At 43.9% G+C, this 18,347-nt stretch overlaps 2 protein-coding genes across 2 annotated transcripts; one reads left to right on the forward strand and one right to left on the reverse strand.

Annotated features, from left to right (window-relative positions):
• Positions 1-2,056: 2,056 nt before the first annotated feature.
• ppox (protoporphyrinogen oxidase) lies at positions 2,057-8,486 on the forward strand. The gene is made up of 13 exons (XM_079164990.1): positions 2,057-2,145; positions 3,128-3,214; positions 4,105-4,239; positions 4,455-4,570; positions 4,690-4,822; positions 4,987-5,131; positions 5,720-5,913; positions 6,114-6,174; positions 6,361-6,479; positions 6,574-6,687; positions 7,400-7,549; positions 7,673-7,715; positions 7,800-8,486. Exons 2-13 carry the CDS (start codon positions 3,131-3,133, stop codon positions 7,931-7,933), a joined length of 1,428 nt encoding a protein of 475 aa, XP_079021116.1. The 5' UTR covers positions 2,057-2,145; positions 3,128-3,130; the 3' UTR covers positions 7,934-8,486.
• A 41-nt stretch (positions 8,487-8,527) lies between these two features.
• rbm42 (RNA binding motif protein 42) lies at positions 8,528-18,051 on the reverse strand. Its single transcript, XM_079164991.1, has 12 exons — positions 17,455-18,051; positions 17,153-17,209; positions 15,931-16,066; positions 15,652-15,721; positions 13,334-13,396; positions 12,885-13,039; positions 12,534-12,698; positions 11,270-11,404; positions 9,966-10,083; positions 9,475-9,572; positions 9,072-9,168; positions 8,528-8,919 (listed from the first exon to the last, which is right to left on the reverse strand). Exons 2-12 carry the CDS (start codon positions 17,206-17,208, stop codon positions 8,807-8,809), a joined length of 1,206 nt encoding a protein of 401 aa, XP_079021117.1. The 5' UTR covers position 17,209; positions 17,455-18,051; the 3' UTR covers positions 8,528-8,806.
• Positions 18,052-18,347: the final 296 nt, after the last annotated feature.

An 18,347-nucleotide genomic window follows, 5' to 3' on the forward strand; every position in this document is an offset into this window, starting at 1 on the left:
TCGGATTTTGACAGTGATTTGCCTTCATATTAGCTCCATTCCTCTTCACCATATACATCTCGGACTTCAAATACAACTGCTAACTGCCACCTGCAAAAGTTCTCTGACGACTCTGCAATCGTCGGCTTCCCCACCGCCGGTGATGACAAGGACTACAGGGAACCGAACCAGGACTTTATAGGATGGTGCCAGCGGAACCGCCTCCAGATAAACTCTGGTAAAAGAGCTGGTGGTGGACTTCCGCTGGGGTAAACGCTCTCCTCCGGTACCAGTGAACATCCAGGGAACGGACATGAAACTGGACTGGACTGATCACACACACGCACTTTATAAAAAGGGTCAGAGCAGGCTCTATCTGCTGAGGAGACTCGGGTCTTTTGGAGTGCAGGGAGCTCTCCTGAGGACCTTCTTCGACTCTGTGCCATTTTCATCAGCCATTTTTTATGGAGTGGTCTGCTGGGGCAGCAGCATCTCGACAGCCAACAAGAAGAGACTAAACAAACTCATCAAGAAGGCCAGCGGTGTGCTGGGGTGTCCACTGGATACGGTGGAGGTGGTGGGAGACAGGAGGATGATGGCTAAACTATCATCCCTGATGAACAACACCTCCCACCCCATGCGGGACGCCCTGGCAGCTCTGTGCAGCTCCTTCAGCCACCGGTTGTTTCACCCCCGGTGTGTGAAGGAGAGGTACCGCTTCCTGCTGCTGTCAGGCTGCACAACAAGCACGTGCTCCCAGTAGACCACACAACACTAAAAATCTGTGCAATATAAGTAGCTACACGGTGCAATACAATTATTCTGTCTGTATATATAATAGTTTTTAGCGGTAGTTATTTTTTTAGTTAGTATTCTTACTATGTATTACTTATTTATAATACTTGTTTTGATCTTGATTTTTTACCATATATCTTGTGTGCACTGTCCACTATGCTGCTGTAATCCTGTAAATGTCCCCACTGCGGGACTAATAAAGGATTATTTTATTTTATCTTTACATCATGAAATGAAAGGAACTGGTGCACTCAACAAAGATACAATATATCAGCTTTTATTTAATCAAAGTAATGTCAAGATTCATTTTAATATCAAGTGACTGTCTGTGCGGACATTTTCTAAACTTGGATGATTATAAAACACTCAAAGAGTTAAAATCAGACATTTGTCAAAAGTGAAGTGAGAACTGGTTCTCCTGTACAGCTAACACAAAAGCTCTAACAGAGGTCACGTTTTTCAGACCAAGAAGACTGGTCCGATGAATGGTGGTTAATGAGTACGTTCATACAGAGGAAAAAGACGTAGATGAGGTAAGTGAAGAAGCTCGGGCATCATCAGTTTTGGAAAGGAAAAACTCTGGACTCGTCTGGGCGGAGAAGAAGAGAAGGAAAACATAAAAATTAGCTTCACATTCACATTCATGTGTGACTACTACAAAATCAAATACAACAGATTTCAAAAACCAAAAGTCTTGTTCACTCATGTGTGATGTATGATTTGAATAAATATCTGACATTATCTTTCCATTTTTGTTTTTGTTTTGTATTGATGGTGATATAACGGTTTATACATTCACGTGATACAATAGTGTGCATATTCTGATTCTGTCCTGATGAGATGTGAATAACATGATAGTGCATTACAGTGTTGAGGTTTTACATTAATTATTAGAAAGGACTGAAGAGAGAGAGAACTAAAACAGAAGTGTATTAGTATGTAGTCAGTCTTGTCTTAAATATAAATAAAGGTATGGACGTTGGAATGGTGTTTGCATATATTATCCAGTCTTTATATGAATGGATGGTATGGAAATGAGAATAACTTAAAAACTTTAAAGAATTTCGAAAATCTGTGTCAAACCCCCAAAAGATAGCGCAGTAGTCGTAATAGGGGTATAAGTAGGGGTAATAGTATTTGTCCGGATTTATAATATCGAGCCACACTCCACACCAATAGAGGGCGATAATGCACCATGTCATCGTTTGCTGCATGCCGTCAAACATCAAACAGAAACGAGGCTTTTATTCTGAAGGAGTCCGGTCGGAAGTAGTTCGGTTGCTGGTGTTGTAACAGAAGGTCCATGGAGCCGTACAGTCAGTGCCTGAAACAGAAGCACGCTGAACGGGGACCCCGCTCTCAAAAATAAAGGTAACGCCGGTAACCTTTCATCCTCATTGAGCTAACTAGATACAGCGGAGTCAGTGTCGTGTGTCTGTGGACGTTACACCACAGTAGAGGCTCCGTTAGCTTGACTCCATAACTCTGCCCTGAAGTTACAGTGTAGTTAGCGGTGGCTGCTCTTGTTCCATAAGGTTAGGGTTAGACGAGAGGGATCCTCCGCATCCGGGTACTTCTCACTGTCTATTAACGCTAACATTAATTCAAAAACCACAAAGTGAAGAAGTGTCAGCTCATGTTTAGCCCCTCACACATCACTTAGTGTTGTTTTCATAAGCACCAACATTCACAGAACAGCCTCTGTTCACTGTGTGAATTATATTTGTTTGTTTGTGATGTATTTATTCGCATTAACGTTACATAACACTGGGCTAAAAAACACATTGTAACAATATATGCATCCTAACTAAGTACCGGCATATCAGCAAGTCATAGCGATGTCATAAAGCTTTAAAATATATATTATATTATATTATGAACAATATGGAAACATCACCTTTTATAATAATAATAATAATATATTATATACTAAATGTTTTATATAAATTTGGTTGGTTAAGTAATGTAAGTGAGACAGGAAGCAAAGAAAGTAAGGTAGTGTAGCGTCTGCAGACAGATAACAATGGAGATATGACGTCCTTTGTCCAACGAGCAAATATGAGGGAAACAGAGCAGTTAAACTGGTGTGTAGGAGAGAAGATGGAGATGCTGCTTCAGCTCATTTCGGCACTTTTAAATAGTTAAAAAGAAAAAGTCCCAGAAGTCCTCAGCCTGAGGCTGAGCTTTAGTCTGCAGCAGACAGACAGTTGGACAGACAGCTGGGGGACAGAGTGAGACGCCTTATCATTATCAACAGGCCTCATGTAGCAGACACACCCTGGCCCACTACAGACCTGTACAGACCACATACACACTGAACCGTCCTTTTGTGTCACTTGTGTTTTGCAATCAGCCAATGACAACAGTTGCCGTCCTTGGAGGGGGGATCGGGGGTCTGGCAGCATCTTACTACCTGTGCAAGAGCCCCCAGGTTACCAAGGTAACACACACACACACACACACACACACACACACACACACACACACACACACACACACACACACACACACACACACACACACACACACACACACACACACACACACACATCTGTGGATACAGTACCGGGGCTTCCTAAAGTGTTTTACAGCAGACGCAGCCTGAAATGAAGAACATCTCCTCCAGGAATAATCAAATAAGTAAGAAATAATAATTCTTAATCTTTGTAGAAAAATAAAAACACAACACAGGACAGCTATCTGTAGATGGAGTGTGTGTGTTCTGTCCGTCGGCCACAGGAGGCAGTACTGAGCTGGTTGTGGTGTAGCGTGTCATAAGGAGGTGAAGAAGATGCACCCTGCCACATATTAGGACAAGCCAATCACAACTAACCATTTTCAAACCATGCTACTGTTAGGAATATTAATTTATGAATTAATTAATTTATGTTAAAAACTTAAATATATATATATTAAGATTAATTTGTGTTTCAATTGTTATTTCAATTATTATTAAGTGATTACTTTATTATTAATAATTATTTTATTATTTCTATTTCTATGAAGAAATGCATTTCAAATCAATCTGCACTTGCTACCAATAATAATCCCATTGTCATTACAATATGTAATGGGTGCCTGGATGAAAAGATAGAAATGTGCAGGCTGTGTTTGGAGATGATCAGAAGAAATCAGAGCTAAATATATAGTTAAGCAGATAAAGCTTGTAATTGTAATGTGTTGGTCCATGAACAGGACAACTCGCCCCCTCAGCACTACGTTCAGCTGCATTTCTCTTTAATCTGTGGACTCTCTCTCTCTCTGTATGTTCTACTTCAACATCGTGCTGACTCAACTTCTCAGAGTTTATCTCTTTTTGTCCTCCTCCAGGTCATTGTATTGGAGTCCAGCAGTCGCGTCGGAGGTTGGCTGTGGTCCACCAGGAGGTCTGATGGGGCGGTGTTTGAACACGGACCCAGAGGGATCCGACCCGCTGGGGCGGTGGGACGCAACACACTCAATATGGTGAGTTTAAAAAGCATGACGAGGGAAGACAGGACTTCATCCCTTTATTACTACGGATGAAAACGACTGCTGGTGCATCATAAATGATGACTTTACCCTATTTTTGGAGACATTCAAAATAATGTCATTATTAAAAAGTGTGTGCGTGTGTGTGTGTGTGTGTGTGTGTGTGTGTGTGTGTGTGTGTGTGTGTGTGTGTGTGTGTGTGAGTGTAGGTGGATGACCTGGGTCTTGGGGGGGAGATTCTGCCCGTCACCTACAGCCATGTCGCCTCCAAGAACAGATACGTGTACGTCAACAGAGAGCTCCACAGGATGCCTTCAGGAATCAGGTCAGGTTCGCTGAGTCAGCGCTGAAGACACTCTGACAGGATGGTTTGACTGGTGACTAACATGTTCAAACCCCCGCTTTATCAACTCCCCTGGCTCTCCGTCTCGTCCTCCTTCACAGTGGACTCCTGCGGACCGTGCCGCCCTTCTCTCGTCCCCTCCTGCTGAGCGTTGCCATGGAGATACTGGTGAAGAAGGGCAAGGAGGACGACGAGTCCATCCACTCGTTTGTTTCCAGGAGGCTGGGGAAGGAGGTGGGGGGGGGGGGGGGGGTCAGAGCGGTCTTCATTCAGATTTTACTGTGATTGACTCAAAAACAACGTGAACTCATCTTTTAACAATGATCACTTTATTCATCTCAGCCTAAGATAAATATTGTATTGTCTTCCTGTGTGTGTGTGTGTGTGTGTGTGTGTAGCTGGCAGACATAGCTGTGGACAGTTTGTGTCGCGGTGTGTTTGCCGGCGACTGCAGGAAGCTGAGTGTGCGCTCCTGTTTTCCTGCCTTGTTCAATGCAGAGCAGCGCAGAGGCTCTCTGACTCTGGGCATGCTGCTGGGCTCAGGTACGCTGCTTCTGTTTCTTTTCCCTGTTGAGCTTTGTGAGGGGAACATAACACTAAGCAGCAGAGACACCTGAATGACCCCCCCCCCATACAATCTAAAAATCAGTTCAAAACAGACAAGATCTTATCAACCTCTTTGTTGTGGGTCTTTACTAGAGCTGGGTGTTGACCGATATAACCCAGCACCAAGTAGTATTGAAACTCTCCCAGTCAAACAGTACCTGATAGGATATGCATAACTCATTGGCCTGGTTCCACATCTCTGAATCACCAGCAGCATGTCTGTAGTCTGTAGTTTGTTTGGTGCTGCTGTTGGAGAAACAATGGACCAATCAGAGCTTTGTAGGCGGGATTAGAAATGTGGATGTCACCTCTCTGTGCCACAGCCTGAAAGAAGAAAAAGCGACAGAAGAACAGAACCTGGAGTCAGATGCTGCACACGGATGTGATGAGACTTTTATTGTCCCGTATTAAACCTATTTATTAAGGCACTGGATCTGCTCTGAAGCTGTAGTCCTTCAGTCTTGTGTCTGTCTGTGATCTTTTGGGCCTTATTGGACTAAAGTCGTATGTGTGAAAACCCCTCAGGTCCGGCTCCTGTGGTCCCCCCTGGCCCTCTGGCTCAACGATCTGTTGAGGAGTCTTGGGCCCAGTGGTCCCTGAGCAGAGGAGTGGAGTCCCTCCCAGAGTCCATCACTGAGTACCTGCAGCGGAGCGGCAGAGTGCAGCTTCACAGAGAGGCAGCTGTTCAACACATCAGTCCTTCAGCCTCTGGGTGGACGGTGAGTGAGGAACACTAAATACATTTAACTGAATGTGACGTTGAATGGGATGGTAGCTGGTTTTGCACGGCTAGTTAGTCCCCCTGTCTGCAGGACTAGCTTATAATGGAAATCATCAACGGTAACTTTTAACGTTTGACAATGTACAGTGCACCGAAGAGAGGAGGAGATTTGAGAAGCTTGTGTGTGTTTGTGTGTAGATCACATTGGAGGATGGAGTCATGTCAGCTGACCACATCATCTCTGCACTGCCCGCTAAAGGCAAGTGCTTTTGTCTTCCATGACGGGAATAGAGAGGAATGCACACTGGATCACATCAGTCGGCTCTCCTGGTGTCCTCTGATGATTATTATTGAGCTAATCCGAACACAATGGAACCCACAAGAAAAACGACAGAAGAAAATAATAAATCATTTTCCTGCCTTCACTCCTCTCTCTGCCCCTCAGCCCTCTCCTCAGTCCTGCCCTCCTCCTGTCAACCTCTCATCCAGCTGCTGCAGGACATCTCCACGGTAACAGTTGCCGTGGTAAATCTGGAGTATGAGGGTTCCGTCCTGCCTGTAGAGGTGAGAACTACAGTCGGAAACACACACACACACACACACACACACACACACACACACACACACAGCCCGCTGACATTGTGTTGTTTGTTGTCAGGGGTTTGGTCACCTGGTTCCATCGTCAGAGGATCGGGCTTTACTCGGAGTGGTCTACGACTCTGTTCCCTTCCCTCAACACAACAGGCCCGACGGACAGACTACTAGACTGACGGTACGCTACACTCACTCACTCACACGTTGACCCGTTTACCTGGGCAACGTCTCTGATCAGCTAGTGAAACACATGATCTTCTGCTTTGTCGTTGCACTAAAACAAATTAAGATTAGTTAATTAGAGGTGGAGACAGACAGAACTGTTTGAGATCCAACAACAGTTGTTCAACACTAAACCTTAATATTGAAAATGCTTTGTAAGCATCACGGTGGCCGTAAACACATCTGACATATTATAACTTCATACAGTTCTGTTGAACGTGTTGGCAAACAGTTACCCTTTTACACACACAGAGAAACATCATTCATTTGGAGACACGTTTGTGTCCACATGATAAACGCAAGTCCTACGTTTACTCTGGTTTGATCTCCACCAACATCTGGCTCGTTTTGGTCTTAAATTTGCATAACGTTCTGGTGAGGGTTACAGAGCTGTTCTGGTTGGGTTCAGGGAAGGTGAAACACTTTGACGACACAACACAGCAAAACCAAAACAATGAGCTGAAGGACACTAAAAGGCTCCCCGGTGATAACTCCGTGCGGCCTCATCACTATGTGTGACATAACACACAATCATTTGATCGTATAAAAATATGGATTATTGCAGCTTTAAAAGCAAAGCTGCTGATTGTCAAAACCTACAGCGAAGAGCACGTAAGCAGCCCAGCCATGCGGCTCTGGTCCAGCTCACCTGTGAACTTGTCTCCTAGGTGATGATGGGTGGCGCCTGGTTCCAGGAAGCGTTTGGGGCCCCAGAGGCGGTGACGGAGGAGCAACTTTTAGCAAGAGCCACGGAGGCGGTGAGCAGCCACCTGGGAGTCACCACAGCGCCCCGCTGGAGTCGGGTGACTCTACAGAGGGTAAGACAGGACTGTGTCTGTGTCCATGAATGATACCTCTGAACCAGTTACCCACTCATGTTAAATACCGTTACTGCATCTTTGTAAATGTGATGAAGTCTTTGGTGTTTTTCCTCTCGTCAGGACTGTATACCTCAGTACTATCAAGGACACTATCGGAGAGTAGGTGAGTAGACATTACACCTGAAAACTAAACCTTCACAGCTTGTGGTGAAACGTCATTGTAAGGTGGGTCTGTCTGCCTCTGCAGAGTCCATGCGCAGCTTCATAAAGGAGAAGAGTCTCTCGCTGTCTCTGATTGGCTCCTCCTATGACGGCGTGTCAGTCAACGACGTCATCTTCGGCGGACGAACCGCTGCAGAGGAGCTATTGGGAACAGTCTGACGGAGCTGGTCAACACTGGAACATGACAGCATGTAGAAATATTGTTTTTTTTTTAAAGGACGAGTGTTGAGAATCAGTGTCCTATATGTAAAACATTTTATATTTCTTTATCTTCCCCGGAGATGCCAAGACTCATGACTTTCTTCAGCACCACCGCGTAGAGTCAATATTGAATTGTAATATTAGTGTCTTAATATAATGAGGTTGTGTTGATAAACAGTGTCTGAATATTCACACATTATCTGGTTCAAACAGGCTTTATCATTATATTTATTATAATTAATGCTTTTCAGCACATCTGATTCTCCTGCTGATGTGACTTGCACTTTAAGTACAGTAAAGCCCGATTGTTTTGACGCATATGACCTGCTGTTATTGACATCCACTCATTTTTACAGATTTCTGTTATTGCTTTCAGGGTTAGATACGTTGTACATATGTAAAGTCCTCTGAGGAACATTTGTGATTTTGGGTCATATAAATAAAAAGTAAAGAACAAGTTATTTGACAGACTGTCTTTTCCTCGTGAAATCCTGGATTCTTTCACCTCATGTCCATAACGAGGTCACAAGCCAAAAGGTGAATAAGGGAACAACTAATATAAATACAGCGACCAACCAATGACTTTCAATCCCAATCAGTACTCGTACAAGTAGTAGAAATGTCTCCTGGTAAAATGAACAGTGACCATAACAACTAAGAAATTATGGTTTTATTTAAGGAAGAAAAAAGAGTCGACACCTATACAATCTCAGTACGTCTCCTGATCGAACAGATCCCAATGAGAGTCACGCTCTACGCAATGTTGTTGGTCCACTGGGTAACACAACACACACGCGCGCACACACACACACACACACACACACACTGTCCCTATCTGAGGCCCAGTTTCTTCTTCTCTTTCTGCTTCTTGCGCACCACTTCCATGTTGCGGTCCTTCCACATGCTCTTCCTCAGTTTGATGGGACGACTGCCGACATACTTTCCTGTACAGAGAGAGAGAGAGAGAGAGAGAGAGAGAGAGAGAGAGAGAGGCAGCAGATTACTGACCAACTCCAGATCTACAGCAAGGACCATCGAAAGCCCCCACGTGCCAACATGACCCTGTGTGTGTGTGTGTGTGTGCGCTCAGACTGACCGTTCATCTCTCGCATGGCTCTGACGTAGTCGTTTGGATCCTTGAAGCTGACGAAGCCGTAGCCTTTGGTCTTTCCTGTGCGTTTGTCTCTCACCACCTGATGAGGACAAATGTCGTGAGCGTTTCATTTGTCTCACGATGTGCACACGGTGAGACAGACACGTCTACTCTCTGCTCTGCTAAATGCTCAGCGAGCAAAAGAAAAATGAGTTTTTGGCGCGTAATATTCACGCTCTGAAAGTACACATGACATAAAACGCCAGCTTGAAATAAATGTATTGACGTATATATTAATCACGAAAAAGGCTTTAAGAAGTATTAAAAAAAACAAATATGTTGCGTTTCCATCAACTCACGTGACTGGGTAAACAAAGCAAATAAAACATTAAAAAGTCACGCCAACCTTAGCTTTGAGGAAAGACGGGTATCTGCTGAAGGCTCTGGCCAGGATGTCATCATTCACCTCGTTGCCGAGATCACCGCAGAATATACGGAAGTCATCTGCAAACAGGATTCACACAAAGGTGTTAAGACTCAGACAGTGTTACCTTTAGCCTGCAGCAGGGGATCAGGAAGTAAAAGCATCGACATCACCCGGCCATATGTCATTTAATTACTCTTATTTGTTCCAGACAGCAGCTAAGTGACATCCAACATGTGTGGAGTGAAAGAATGAGTCGGGTTTCCGTACGTCACCACAACAGTTGGTACATTTTTCTGCATATGGTCATATTACACAAACTGCCAATTTTATCTACGTCTTCTTCAGACCCCTGAAACTAGCAGTGGTCATGTGGAAACGTAATGTATGTCGTTCCTAGAACCTGCACCTCTCCTGGTGACGGTGCTGTTTAAACTGAAGACAGAGTCCGTCTGTCCCAGCAGCCTTTGTACCTGATTCCCAGTCCAACAGACTGGCGTCCTCCCAGCTGGTCCCCGCTGCAGTACGGATACACTTCTTCACCTTCTCCGCCCTCGCTCTCTTTTTGTCCTCTGTAGCACTTTCCACAGGCTGCGACACACACACACACACACACACACACACACACACACACACACACACACACACACACACACACACACACACACACACACACACACACACACACACACACACACACACACACACACACACACACACACACACACACACACACACACACACAGGGTTCCTTAAAATGTGTGGATATCGACATTCTTTATAAATTGAGCTCCGCAACCTTGTGAAATTGTTTCGCCTCCTTGCTGTCCTCTGAACTTGTCCTTTCAATACTTAAGAGGTGATATTTCAATAATGTTTTCCATTTTTAAAGTCTAGGTGCTAGACTGCGGCGAATTTGCCGTCCAGTTATTCAGCAAACAGTTTCTAAGAGCATGAAAATGTAAGTTCTTTAAATCCGTCTATGTTCCTCCAAGTCTTTTTTTATTTGAACAAAAAAACAAAAGACATGTGTGAGGGAGTCACATTTTAAACCTCCATCTGAGGAGCTGGGGTCAAATTATGAGTTTAGTAGATTCTCGTCATTTATCAATACTATACTGTCTGTATCCTAAATTAAACATTTCGTTGTGAGTTGTAAACGTTCCTTCCTTCATTCCACTCTGTTCTGTAGCAGTTCTTCATTGCTCTCAGCTTTGGTAAGAACATTGTGTACACATCTACTAATCGTCTCTTCTTAACCGCTTTTTAAAAGAAAATAAGTCCATTGAAAATATTAATGTTAAAATTGTACGTTATCCAGTTTTTCCAATTGCAAATACAGATAGCTGCGATGACACACGCGGCGGTAATACATCATGCTGTATCACAGTCTACGCTTCTCTCTGTGGCTCAGAGGGAATGTTGCTCGGTGACGCTAAATATTGTGACCAATTTACAAAAAAGTGAAACCACTTTTGGTGGACGTTGGATTGGTTTGGGTGTCAGATTCCCTGATTCTGCATCTCAGAAACATTTCCATCTTCAGTGTATGTTCTATTCATGGCAGTAGAGCTCGTGACAGCAAACACACACATCATATACGCGGGGATGGCAAAAATAAATCCCCTATAAAATGATGACAATACCATAAATAAATGTTTTTTTATGTAACTGAATTCCCAGCTAATTGTCCAAGTGCAATTAAAGTTAATAATGTAATCAATTACCAAAGTGTCCTTCAACTATCACATGTGACTAATGTCTGTGTTCAGTGTACCTCGGTGTGGGGGGGGTCGGGCTCAGGCATGCTGGGTCCAATGACGGCGCCGCTGTCTTCGCTCTCCTTCTTGTCCAGCAGACCCGCCGCCATCACCGCTGCCTGCTGCTCTGCTACCCGCGCCGCCAGCTCCTCCTGAAAGAGCCACAAGAGCCACATGAGACACACGTGAGACACACGTGAGGCACACGTGAGGCACACGTGAGGCACACGTGAGGCACACATGAGACACACATGAGGCACACATGAGACACACATGAGACACACATGAGACACACATGAGGCACACATGAGGCACACATGAGGCACACATGAGGCACACATGAGACACACATGAGACACACATGAGACACACATGAGGCACACATGAGACACGCATGAGGCACGCGTGAGGCACGCATGAGGCACGCATGAGACACACATGAGACACACATGAGGCACACATGAGACACACATGAGGCACACATGAGACACGCATGAGGCACGCGTGAGGCACGCATGAGGCACGCATGAGACACACATGAGACACACATGAGACACACATGAGGCACACATGAGGCACACATGAGACACGCATGAGGCACGCATGAGGCACGCATGAGACACACATGAGACACACATGAGACACACATGAGACACACTGGATCACGCCAACACAACGGCAGCAGATTCCTCCACACACACCACGCAGCATTACGTAAAGCCTTAATCCACCAACATTACCTGCAGCCTTTTTAAACACGGGGCATCCCGCTAGAAACTGAATTCTGTCATATTGCCACTGGACCCGTATATCTTTCTTTTCTGGTGTGTCACGTTTGACATCACAAACACACCCGACAACAGGATGAGTAAACAGTTACGGGGGTTTCTTCTTTTTATTAAATTGATTTTATTCATTATATACTTCAACGCACAGAAAAAGGTGCAAAAGTCAGGGAGTCCATCGGGCAGTCATGTTTACATCACTGTCCAATATCAATGTCCCGGGAATGAACGCTGATTGTAACTTCTCCCACTGAAGACAAAAGCCAGATGTTAGAGGGTTTCATTCCAGCGGGAAAGGGACTTTATTCAAATCAGAGTTATTATAAAAGTCTAGTTATTCCTTTAGTCCTCATGTTTACCTCTTAAATACACCATGACACAAAAGGAACCCCTCTCCGTTCAGGAAGCGATTCCATCACAAAATATTTTAAAAAATCACATGAAGCGACAGATCAAGCACACAAGGTGCGCTCATGACGCTTCGACGTGCAAATACCATTCTGGCTTGTCTCAGAGCTCGAACGTCAACTCTTTTGTGTCCAGACGAGACCGGAGGAGCGGAGTACACGGTCGGTGCCGCTTGGATGATCGACGGCGTCTGCTTGACGGGAGGCGGGGCTCCCTGTCTTGAGGGCGGGCCCATCGAGACCATATTGCGGACCTGGACAGACACGGAGGGAACTTAAGGCAGGTTGCAGGATAACAAAAGCAATGGTGATGACACAAGAGAGAAATAAAGTTGAACCCCATATTCTTTGTGTTTGTAGGAAGAGTAACTGATGACAGTGTGCAATCACGCAGACTGACGAGGTGAAAACAGATGTTGTGCCAAACTGTGAGCTCTGACCTGAGGGTGGGCGGCCATGTGCTGGTTGGGGTGAGGGGCACCCGGATGGGTCTGGCCCTGCATGGAAGGAGGGAGCATCATGGGAGGAGGTGGAGGGGGCCGGGGCAGAGGAGGAGCTATTGGAGGACCACGCATCATCTGCATCCTCGGACCAACTGTCAACACACACACACACACACACACACACACACACACACACACACACACACACACACACACACACACACACACACACACACACACACACACACACACACACACACACACACACACACACACACACACACACACACACACACACACGGCAGCAGAGTCAAGCAGGAGTGCCAGAGGAAAGAAAAGGACGTTTAAATATCTTAAATTCAGACACATCACAAACCCAGAGTGAGAGACAGGTTCTCATGAATGTGGGATTTGAAGAGGAAACACTTCTCTAGAAGGAACCTTACCAGGTCTCTGCAGGATATGGGGGACGAAGGCTGGTCTCAGCATGGGAGGACGTACTGGAGGGACTGGGACGGACACAAGTCACACAGTTAGTGTCAAGGAGACATGTCTCCATTATAAAATGATATATGTATATATACTTTGAATGATGATGAACATAGTACAGTCCCTGACAAAAGTCTTGTCGCTTGGGTACAAGTTGACCTTAAGTGCCCCTCAAATATATTTGTAATCTATTTTTTTTACAAGAAATGGCTAATTTCAATCCCAACAGCTTTTGAAATAATGTTTTGGTGCCAAACAAAACTGCTGAAAAGCATTCTAACGTTCACAGTTTGGTAAAGCCCACTGAGTCAGTTTTTGCAAAGACAAAAGTCTTGTCGCCTTGTCATATGATGCACCCAATCCTAGATTACAGTCTCACCTGTGATCAATAATTGATCAATCAATTAGTGGGTGTGTATAAAAAGAACCCCAGCACACCAGACCTTCACATCAACTGCAACTTGACCTCTGACATCATGCCTAAGATTCACCCTGAGACCAAAGCGTTGATTATCAAGAGGCTGAAGACCAGATCCACTGCTGAGGTGGCTGACACCTTCAATGTGTCTCAGCATCAAGTACAAAGAATAAGAAAAAGAATTGAAGAGACTGGAGATGTTTTTGACAAGCCCAGGTCCAGCAGACCCCGCAAAACAACTGCTCGGGAGGACCGTTTGTTGGCTCGAAAATCCAAGGCCAGCCCCTTTTTCACTGCAGCAGAGCTCCACCAGGCCTGGTCACCTCAAGTCCCCGTGTCAGCCAGGACAGTTTGTAGAATTCTGTCTCGAAATGGCCTCCATGGTCGAATCAGTGCCCAGAAACCATCACTAAACAAAAGGCAATTCCAAGGCCCACAGCCTGCTAAAAGGATGGACGCTGGAAAAGTGGCAGAAGGTGGATTTCTCAGATGAATCTTCGGTTGAATTACATCACAGCCGCCGCAAATATTACAGGAGACCTACTGGAGCCCGCATGGATCCGAGATTCACCCAGAAAACATTTAAGTTTGGTGGCGGAAAAATCATGGTCTGGGGTTACATCCAGTATGGGGGTGTGCGAGAGATTTGCAGGGTGGAAGGCAATATCAATAGCCTACAATATCAAGAAGTATTAGCTACCTCTTACATTCCCAACCATAAAAGGGGTCAAATTTTGCAGCAGGATCGCATACATCAAAGTTCCTCAAGGCGAAGAAGATCATGGTGCTCCAGGACTGGCCAGCCCAGTCACCAGACATGAACATCATTGAGCATGTCTGGGGTAGAATGAAAGCGGAAGCATGGAAGACGAAACCAAAGCATCTTGATGAACTCTGGGAGGCATGTAAGACTGCTTTCTGTGCTATTCCTGATGACTTCATCAATAAATTGTATGAATCATTGTCGAACCGCATGGATTCAGTCCTTCAAGCTCATGGAAGTCATACAAGGTATTAAATATGGATCTCACAGCACCACTACTTAATTCACTGATGTTATGCAACATATTTTTGTATTTGAAGTAAATTATTTGTTCAATTTTCGCATTAGTCTCTGTAGGCGACAAAACTTTTGTCTTGCCAAAATCTGACCTTTCTGTGTTCATTAAATGATCAATCTTTCTTCAGTGAAGCAAATTTATTTTAGTATATTAAACATAATTTGGGAGGGTTTTAGCTTTCATATGAGCCATTTCTGAAACCAATGGATTAATTAAAAGTCAGGTTATAAGCTGCTGTTTCTACAAAATGGATAAGTGACAAGACTTTTGTCAGGGACTGTACTTGCCGCATGGTATATTCAGGGTTATTATAATAAACAAAATGAAAATAAGAGGTAATAAAATAGTCATAAACTGAATTTAAATAAAAAATGATATACTTTAAGAAAAACTCTGAAATGATAAACTGAAGTTATATTGGTTGCCTGGTTTCAAACACAAATGAAAATACATTTTAAATGAATGTAACAAGTGTGGTAGTGAAAGAGTACAAGATTCAAACATTATGGCCATTACTACACAGTTCTCCATTCATGTATTGTGTATGAATATGTAGCAGCAGACATCACACCTGGTCTTAACTAAAACAAACCAAGAAACGGTGAAACTAAAAACTACATCAAAACTAAAAACTACACCTTTCTGAAATCCTGAAACTAAACTAAAACTAGCAAACACACTCTGAAAACCTAAATTGAATAAAATAAAAACAAACTCAACATAATTGAAAACTATCATAACCGGGTATATTACTGTAAAACCATAGTTAGTGTTTACGGATAGAGTTTATGTTCACCTGGTCCTGCAAAGACCGGCGGTGGAGGACCAACGAAACTAGCAGCTCTGGCATCTAATGTCTGCTGGACCTAAAAGAGAGAGAGAGAGAGAGGACCAACGGCAGCAAACAAGACGACAGGGTCAATGTTGTTCACAAAGAATCGGAAACATCATTTTCTCCATCAGCAGCTCTATTTTACAGCAGTTTGCCATTCAGACAAAAGAAGCACATTCATGACTGAACTACGAGCAGTCTGGGGAGTACACCACTATCAGGTACTACTAGCGTGGTACAAACCTGTCTGTAGGTGTTGGTGCCGATAATGTGTCGCACCATTTCAACCGCTGGGACAGAAAGAGCTATGGGCAAGGCCTCCATGAGAGGGGGGCTTCCTGGCGCTGGCACCGGACCGCCGAGAACCTCCTGCTCAAAACTGCAGCAAGACAAGCACGGAGACAGACGGGCATTTACACTGGGGGTCAGATCGCCAACAGTGTTCTTCAAGGGTTAACGACAAGATTCCCTTTTGGGCCGTTTTACCCCAAGATGAAGCAGACAATAACTTCTTATTTAAATGCATACCACAAATAAATGAGTTATAAAACATGAAGAGAAATCAAAGAATGACATTCTTGCAGTTACACTTAACAAAGAGTATGTTTGTCTGAATTTATTAGACGTCGATCAATAGTGGAGTTTTAAAGGCTGGTATAATGACGACAGGAAAAAGTCGATACCGATGAATCGGCCTCAGACGATCAGACATGGCCCTTAGTTGTGCTGAGCTTGCACTTACGGCGAGCTAAGTTGTAACGACCATGCCTGTGAACTAAACACAGACTGCATGCATTCGGTAGAGCAGCAGTTATTTTCAGTGTAATAAGAATGGCGTACTATAACCAGCAACCTCATCATACTAATGATTCAGGAATAAAGCTGTCTTGTATCAAGTTAACTTTGATTTAAATGCATCTCAGGCCCCCAACTGACTTCGTGGGTCGAGCCTCCGATTAATCGGGCCAAACCGATCAACTGGTCGACCTCTACTGTCTGCAAATAGAATCAGAGAGTTATAGTCGGAGTCGCTGAGAGTTTGAGATGTTTGATACGTGCCTGGGTAAGAAGGCATCTAAAAACTGCAGCAAATCTGCCCCACAGTGAACTCTCAAACAGTTTTCTTGTAATATTGTGATCATTTTATCCAGTCTTAGGTTTCTCCAAGTGAAATGACATTAGTGAGTGACACCTGGTGTGAGATCAATCTAACATTGACATGACATCAGCCTGGGACAACACGAATATCTCGTACTGTGAGCGGTAGAGCAACTCATAGATTCTTGTAATCCGCATGTGTCTTAATGATACATACCATCATTGTATGGTAACAGCAACCTAATTGTGTTGGAGTTAGGCCCACCTGATTTTCTCTACGCCCAGATACAATATACTTGCTAGTGTTGCTAGGTAGCACTTGGAATAAGTTAAAAACGTAGAGAGAGTATAAAGCAGTTATACTCACAGAGCCATCTCAGCCTCCATCTCTTTCAGACGCTCCTCTCCTGATTTGAGCGCCATGCTGTGAAACAACAACATTAATCAAAGAGCAGCCAAACAATGCCTCAATCTAGATAACGTGCACAACAATGTAACTACTGAATACTTGGAAATATAATCAATTGTCATTTAGCCTTCAAAAAACAATGCGCTACAGCTTTTAGAAAAATAGCGGTGTTAGTAGTTGCACTGGGGATCATCGTTTCATTTGAAGTCTATCGTTATTTGAATGATGACGATATGAATGTTACCAATTACTGTGCTTACCTTTCTGTATATATTGTTGCCGCTTTCGATATGAATCGCTGACTGAGTTGACTTAACACGCTTAGCTTCTTTACTGAGCTATGTAGCGTTAGCTAGCACAACAGACGGTAGCTAAGCTAGCAAAGAACCAGCAAAGAACCTAACTCTAACGTTACCGTATCAACCAGCTAACCACTAATGTCAACGTTAACCCCTGTGGGATTATCTTATTGATTTCTACACTAGTTAACCTAGTTGCTTTGTAGGAATATACATGTTTAAATGAAAAAGAATGATGCACTACATGCTGTACGAGCTGTGGGTTAACTTCAATGAGGATAGCTTTCTTCTTCGCGTTCTTCTTCTTCTTCTTCGCGTTTTGGGGTTGGTAACGTTTGGTTACATTACAGCGGTTGGCAACCAGCGTATTAAATTAAATACCATCTAAGCTCAGTACCGCCACCTTCTGCTTCGGAGGGTTGATTACATGTGTACAGTTGATCAGAGATCACTCTTTTTCTACTTATTTTTTCGGTTAGCAAACAACAATTTGGTGAATTAGTGGTCGGTCCGTGTACGTTTTAGTCATCTATTTTACCGTTAATTCGGAAAAAGCAAAATACGGAAATACCATGGTATTCTCGTTTTTCGTTTCAAACCAAAAACGGGAAAACGGAAATGGGCGGTCGTATTTCCGTTTTTGGTTCTGAATTCAAAAACGGAAAAACCAAAGAACCAAAGTCAAATAACGAGCCATATTTCGTTTTTGCAAATCTCTTTTTAGTTTCTTCCTTTAAAACGAGACGCAGAGCACAACAGGTAACCCGGAAACAAGAATATTTCAAAATAAAAGTGAAGGCAAAATAATGACCGTATGCAAGAAATTAATAAATAAATACATCTCGGCCGATGGG

This window comes from Pholis gunnellus (assembly GCF_910591455.1).
Source record: "Pholis gunnellus genome assembly, chromosome: 8".
NCBI lineage: Eukaryota > Metazoa > Chordata > Actinopteri > Perciformes > Pholidae > Pholis > Pholis gunnellus.

Coding starts and splice junctions, on each gene's coding strand:
- ppox (XM_079164990.1), top strand. CDS start 3,131: ATGACAACAGTTGCCGTCCTTGGAGGGGGGATCGGGGGTCTGGCAGCA. Junction 4,571..4,689: donor AGGATGCCTTCAGGAATCAG/GTCAGGTTCGCT, acceptor CCTCCTTCACAG/TGGACTCCTGCGGACCGTGC. Junction 7,716..7,799: donor AGGACACTATCGGAGAGTAG/GTGAGTAGACAT, acceptor CTGCCTCTGCAG/AGTCCATGCGCAGCTTCATA.
- rbm42 (XM_079164991.1), bottom strand. CDS start 17,208: ATGGCGCTCAAATCAGGAGAGGAGCGTCTGAAAGAGATGGAGGCTGAG. Junction 16,067..17,152: donor ATGGAGGCTGAGATGGCTCT/GTGAGTATAACT, acceptor GTCTTGCTGCAG/TTTTGAGCAGGAGGTTCTCG. Junction 9,169..9,474: donor CGTCTTTCCTCAAAGCTAAG/GTTGGCGTGACT, acceptor TGTCCTCATCAG/GTGGTGAGAGACAAACGCAC.